This window comes from Triticum aestivum, chromosome 6A (assembly GCF_018294505.1).
Source record: "Triticum aestivum cultivar Chinese Spring chromosome 6A, IWGSC CS RefSeq v2.1, whole genome shotgun sequence".
Lineage (NCBI taxonomy): Eukaryota > Viridiplantae > Streptophyta > Magnoliopsida > Poales > Poaceae > Triticum > Triticum aestivum.
In genome coordinates this window covers 592,099,536-592,106,448 of record NC_057809.1, presented here as the reverse complement: position 1 = coordinate 592,106,448, position 6,913 = coordinate 592,099,536, and the positions used below count along the sequence as shown (strand labels likewise).

The 6,913-nt window shown below is 43.3% G+C and overlaps 1 protein-coding gene across 1 annotated transcript; it reads right to left on the bottom strand.

The window, feature by feature from the left end:
* Positions 1–1,574: 1,574 nt before the first annotated feature.
* On the bottom strand, positions 1,575–2,212 carry LOC123129764 (alpha-galactosidase-like). The gene is made up of 3 exons (XM_044549799.1): positions 1,936–2,212; positions 1,672–1,761; positions 1,575–1,626 (listed from the first exon to the last, which is right to left on the bottom strand). The coding sequence occupies exons 1-3, from the start codon at positions 2,139–2,141 to the stop codon at positions 1,575–1,577; spliced, it is 348 nt and encodes a 115-aa protein (XP_044405734.1). The 5' UTR covers positions 2,142–2,212.
* Between the last annotated feature and the right edge of the window lie 4,701 nt (positions 2,213–6,913).

Here is a 6,913-nt window from a genome sequence, read left to right as displayed (position 1 = left end):
TTATTTGAGCAACACATATTATTTGACGCGTATAAGCGGTTATTGAATTCAGATGATACTAAGAGGCAGTGTATTGCAGAACTTTTTGTCTTATCTAAGTAGTGTGAAATAAAGAAGGTAAAATCATCTGATCAATCATTGTACATGCCCTAAAATTATGTATTAAATTATAGTAAAAATTTGACGGCATGATTATATATAGCTTGAGCATGTGTCCAGAATGTAAGAACTAATATGGTGTAAAAAAGGTCATTACATATGTTTATATTAGTAAAATATTATTCAGCTACTCGGCCATAGACATATGTTTATAGTAATCTAATGTAGTTATGATACCTAACATATGATTACCAAGGGTGATGCTGGATCAGTGAGTAAAAGTTGCAGTACCAAATTTATATTTTTTACAATGCTTTTGCGAATTCTTAGTTGGCAGGTTTTTAAAGAATCTCTCTCACGAAAACATCTCATTATTGAGCCAACAATAATTTTATTTGAAGATGTGAATTTTATTAAACTTTTATTGCAATGATTTTGATTTTTAAAATGATCCATTAAGAATTCACTAGCACAGTGTGTGTGTGTGCAATGCAAACCAATTTTTTTCATGAATTTATTATTAGTTACAACAAGGGAAAGATAAATTAGAGTTGAAATTACTTACTTGGGATTGTGCGCACGATCGTGTAGCAAGAGCACAAGGACAAAAGGGGATGTCGGTAACCATTCCTAGAAAGACATGAGAAGGAGCAAGATGAAGTGGCCATCTAGACATGAAAATAGTATGTTGGGAAATTGAACACATTCTTTGATTAGGGAGTTAGTGTACAACTAAATCTTATTTTGTAAGCATCCAATTAAAAATGATAATCATCATTTCATAATTATTTTTGTGGATGGTTTGCATTGTCTTAATTTACAGAAGCAGATGCATAAAGGCATGTATTTCGAAATCAAACTCTAACGCTATTAATATAATATTACTATGATCAAAAGGCTAGAAACTGACACAAATAGAAACTATTATTATTATTATTATTATTTGCTGGTACAAATAAGAATCATTGATTACAAAAAAAGGTTAGTACACTATGCATAACAACACAGTAGATTACTACATAACATATATATTAATATACCAGTGATTAAATCAAACATACCCAAATCAAAACTATGCTTGGAAAAGGCTCATATTTGTGAATGTGATACCACTTTATAGATTTCTAGCCCTCACATCGGACTGGCCACTTTGCTAGTAGTCAAAAACAGTGCAGCCTATTTGAGCATGAACTTGTTTTGAATGACATCTACGGGTGACTGGCATCTAGGATCTACAGGACATGTGGTGCATATTGTTTTTCTTGGATTCTTGAGTATTTAACCAAAAACTACCACAATTCGCGGAAACGTGACAGAAAACTACCACTTTACGATTTTGTCCCGAAAACTACCATTTTTTTATTAATCCGTGGCAAAAAACTACCAAGTGTGAAAACTGCTCGCTTTGCCTGGGTTAAACGCGAATCTGACTGCCCGACCTCACACATAAACAGGCTAAAAATGCAATCTGGTCCCTAGTTTTTCTTCAAAAAAGCAATCGGGTCCTCCGCCTTCTTCTCCTTCAAACTGCGAATGGGGAATCGCAGATTTAACAAGGATTATTTACAGTACAGGGAGTCAGGGATCCCGCGGGGGGCCGAACCTGTCTCGCGGATGAGCGTGTCGTTGATGTTGCAGGCGAAGAAATTCCAGCTGTTCCACCTGCACGCAGCGCCCACACGGCGATTAGTCTCTGAAATTTCGATCGCAATCGCAACCCTCTCCGCCCAGCAGACAGAAACAGAGAGATCAAAGCGTGAGTCAAAGCAGCAGCAGAGCGAGAGAAAGCTGAGGAGCCGCGGGGAGCGGGGGAGGGGAGGGGACGGGCGGGATTACCCCATCTGGGGGGAGAGGGCGAGGCCGTTGTGGAGCTGCAGCCTGCCGTAGTTGGAGGTGTCGTAGAGGCGGCGCAGCGCGGCGGTGGGCAGCGGCGCGATGCGCCGCGCCGCCGCCGCGGCTGCCGCCGGCCACCGCATCCCCTCCGGCGAGAGGGCTAGGACGAGGAGCAGGAGGAGCGGGAGGCGGCGGAGCGGCGCCCCCATTCTCCGCTTCGTCTCGATGCTTCTGGCGCACACCGCTCCCTTCCTTGCTCCGAACTCGAAGCAGTTCGCTCGCCTGTGGTGGAGGGTCCCTAGTTTATGTGTGGAGGAGGAGGCCGGCGACGAGGAGGAGAAGGAGGCGGAGGACCCGATTGCTTTTTTGAAGAAAAACTAGGGACCCGATTGCATTTTTAGCTTGTTTATGTGTGGGGTCGGGCAGTCAGATTCGCGTTTAACCCAGACAAAGCGAGCAGTTTTCACACTTGGTAGTTTTTTGCCACGGATTAATAAAAAAGTGGTAGTTTTCAGGACAAAATCGTAAAGTGGTAGTTTTCTGTCACGTTTCCGCGAATTGTGGTAGTTTTTGGTTAAATACTCTGGATTCTTAGATAGATCTTATGTTAAGCAAGTCTATGTTAATTAATTTGCCTTTTGTGTATTTTCTATGTACTTTGGAAATTTTAAACATGACTATGTGATGTCCCTACTAGGGAAGGTTTTGAGTTCCATTATAAAGCTTGGATAAATTTGGAATAATTTTGGGCTCAAATATATAGATGTGATAATATTTACTGTAGAGCAACAACCCTACAGTCCTTTTATTCTGGAATTTTCTGCCCACACCTGTTTAATCCGCTCCCACTGGGAGTCGAACCCATGACCTAGGGTGCTACTAAGGTCAATGTAACCACTAGGCTACATGTCCATTCGCTATGATAATATTATCATGGTTTTCACGGATTTTAAAAATTTATAAATTGAAGTTCTCAAAATATTATAGATATCTATTTTTGATGTGAGAGAATGTATATTATAATATTTGACCATGTGAAAAAGAATCTTAAATAAAAAAATTATTTGAAATGCTTTATTATTTTGTACAAACTTTGGATTTACGGTTTTATAAAAAGATGGCCAAATGAATTTCCCGTTTTGATTTATTGTCGGTTGGAATGATCACATAGATGAGTTATGGTTTAGTTTTGTCACATTTTCATGTAAATTTTAGTTGCATTGAGCCAGCAAGAACCAAATAAGAAGCAAAAGTGTGCAAGCCTTTTATTTGCTCCATATTTTATCTTCACTAGATGACCCATTGCTCAATTTGAAACTGAAGCCAGGAAGTTAAGCAACACTATGGGCAGCACGTCAGCACATGTTTTTTCTATAAATCATCCCCAAAGGCCATTAGCATGAGTAATAATACACATGGATACAATATAAATGATCAGATGTGAATGACCAAATGGAAGTTAAAACATAAGCCAAACCAGCCTTTGGGAGGTAGCTTTGTAGGTTGGTTGCCTCGTTGTGTTATTACTTGGGTGTTCCGACTTGGGTTGCCCGAGTCGACCCGTCCTTTTGCGCATGTCATGGCATTAGGCTTTTTTAAGCTCCCGGACACACACTCTTTCGAGCAACTATGGCTGAGTCACATGTCCTTTCGGTCCAGGTACTAGCCTAACCGCCCTTGCTACCCGGTCATGTCGTGGTCATCAGAGACTAACTACAGCCCGAAAGTTAAGCGTACTATTTGAAACGTAAAATATAAGCTAAACGAACTATGATGGACTAGAACTACACGCACACCCTTTGCACCGAGACGAACGGAGTATTTGAGGAGACCAGCTGCAGCCATCCCTGCCAAAACAAACTACATCCAAACGTGTAGCAACTAATACAACCAAAAAGTAGGTGAACCATTTGAAGGATGTTTCTCGTGAATGGTCTGCAAGTGATTATATTTGTATTGTGCAAATGGAAGATAACGATGATAGTTGCCCATGCCCTGCTTTTTCCGTCCACGATAACCCAACAGCCGGCTCAATAGGAAGATCAGTTAAACCCCACATGGTACATGTCCTGAACCATCGGAACCGGGGACGACTCCTACTGAAAACAACTGAGGTACAGGGCCATCCGGGCAAACAACATAACCCAAATATCTTGAAGACATTGGAAAGCATGCTATTCGGCCAAGGGGACGCGATGGCAAAAAGGTCATGGTACAACCAACATTCACCTAGCGTCAACAAAACAGGCTGGCAGGATGCGACCAACACGCGCACCGAACCGGCCGCTCGACGCGAGCCTAGTTTCTTAGTTTTGTGATCTAGCTTGTCATCATGGTATAGGGAGAGGAAGTCGTCCTCCCTAGACACCTCAAAGCCAAGCGAAGGTTCTTCCGTGTGTATGGATAAATTGGAGCATAAGAGGCATTGTGAAGAGAAGCGGCGTGCCCAAAAGGAGGCATACGCAGTGAAACAACACATGACTTCGCCGTGATATATGAGCTAAAACAGTGTGTCAGCCTCACACTGTAACGTTTCAATACATTCCCGAACAACATCGCGGGCAGGCGGTCCTTCTTAGAAGAAGGCTAGTGTACATAAAATGCGCAACTTTCATCATTTCCTCGCCTCTCTCAGATCCAGAAAGTCACAATGGACCTCCGTCATTTGCCGTCGAACCCCTTGCTTTCATGATCCATCACCTTGTATTTCCACGGGAAAAAGAAAATGAAGGCGTACACAGCAGACAGTAAACAAACGAGCCACAGTACACAGCATTTGAAGGCCGAGCATGGAGTAAGATAGCGAGACACCCGACACCTAAAACAGGAGAAGAAACCAACCATAGCACCAACCGCTAGGATGACCCATAGAGCACAACCAAACCTCACACCGATCAGCCAAAGAGGCACAGGATGCTCCGTAAGACTAGGCCGGGGTTCTGAAAGACCATCACACTTTAGGAGCTCATGTGATGGGTACCGGGTTCATATCCTCCTTCCTTGACTGCTCTCCACCTGGCTCATCCGAATAAACTTGGCGGTAGTCCAGAATTCACCGTCGTATACTTTAGTAGTGGAAAAGCCGAATGGGGGATCCTTCAGCATAAAGGTACAACACTCGAGTCAGTCGAGGGTAGATGATCAATACCAACACGTGGCCTGGTGAAGAAAAAAAAATTGATGTTTCTTGTTTGGAAGGTGGTCATATCTTCTCCTACAACTCAAAGGTTGTGCTATTCTGAGCAAGATGGGTCCTCCCGGCATATGCTAGGAGGGACAAAAATAACCACTTCAGCTCACCACTTTGGTGCGTAAGTTGTACATATCGTACGAATCACATGTACGTTGGTGCAATTGACCCACTAGCGATAAGGAATCACTACTTATGGTTATGGACGCTATTTTAGGCCCTATATGTTTACTTTTTTCACTTAATAGGGCATATGTTACAAACATCATCGATGGCTTTTCAGGTCGCTGGTTAAAATGTCTTTCTTTGACCTGTTGGATAGGAGCAACATTGACTTGTGCTCACTCAACTCATTTGTGCGCCTTGATGATCGAGCTCAGTGGGATGATGTGTGTCACACATGAAGCATTCCAAAGTGAACTGTTATGTTGTGTGGAAACCATTTGCATGCGTACAATATGTCATGCTCTTGCGATACAAGGTGCCAACGGTTGAACGTGTAAATTTAGAAGTTTTAAATGGATGAAATTTACAAAGTTATTAAAGGAAAGTTTAAATGGGTGCCAAAATTACATATGGGCACAATTAAGGGAGTAAATCTTATGCAATATTCTTCCAGTTTGATACCATATCTTGTAATTAATCCTTGGGTGATTCATCCAATATAAACACACTTGGACATGGAGACCCTCCATCTTCGTGGAGAGCGAAGCCTCGCCCAAGCAGAAGTCCAGCGCTTGGAAGTCACCTCAGTTGATAAAGAGGAGGACAATCTCAGGTTGTCTCATAGGCTGACAACCGCGGAATGTGAGAAAGAACTCATTCACTATTAATAGTGTGAGTACTACTGCTGGTGGAAGCATATTCAACCCTGAATATATGGAACCACATCCAGTTCACATATATGGAAATTTTGGCACAACTTTAGAAACACAATGTGCTTAACCACGAGCAGTTGGAACATGTGTTGCTTACCGGTAGCACACTACTCCCACTCGCACCACCATTGAATACTCCATGTATGGTGGAGGGATGATTGAAGGGGTGCAACACTCGAGTGGGGGGGGGGGGACTCAAAGACTCCTAGATCTGGGAGGTGAGTCCCCCACATTTGAGAAAGGGGTTCAGGGGCTTCGTGAGAGAGAAGCGGGGCGCTCTAGTGGAGGAGGCCAAGGGGGGCTCCGGTGGATGAGAGTGGGACAACATGTGTGTTTGTGTGCATGTGTTGGGGGTGGGGTGGGGGTTAAGGCGTTGCCAGTTTGGGAGAGGGTGGCGGATTAGAGGGTGAATTTTGTATTATTGGTATTAGAATCTTGCTTTTTAAACTCATTATCAATGTTGGGAATCACCTCTGAGTACCATCAGTTTTACCCTATTAGTGTTGTGTGTACTATACCAATGAATGGTCGTAACTTTTCCCAGTCAGTGATGTGATGTTGTCCGACAGGTGGAGCACCATGCCATGTCGCTCTAATAACTACTCGATGTTGCTGATCGCCTTGCTGCCACCATCAAGGCATGTGAATCTAGTTCGGGAAGGTTGAAGGAGGCAGGTCTGTTAGTGGGAGGCCACACGGGAAAAAGTCGATTGCTTGGAGGCATCAGCCTTGGGATCTTGACATCTGTAGGTTCCTCTACACGTCATTGCAGCACGACTCAGAAAACCTACACATTGGTGCAAGTTCTCCCACCGCAAGCCACTGGGCACCTAAGACACTCCCACTACTCATCACATCAAGCTATACAACCACCGATCTCACTACTAGTGGAGGCCACATGCTTGAGGGGTAT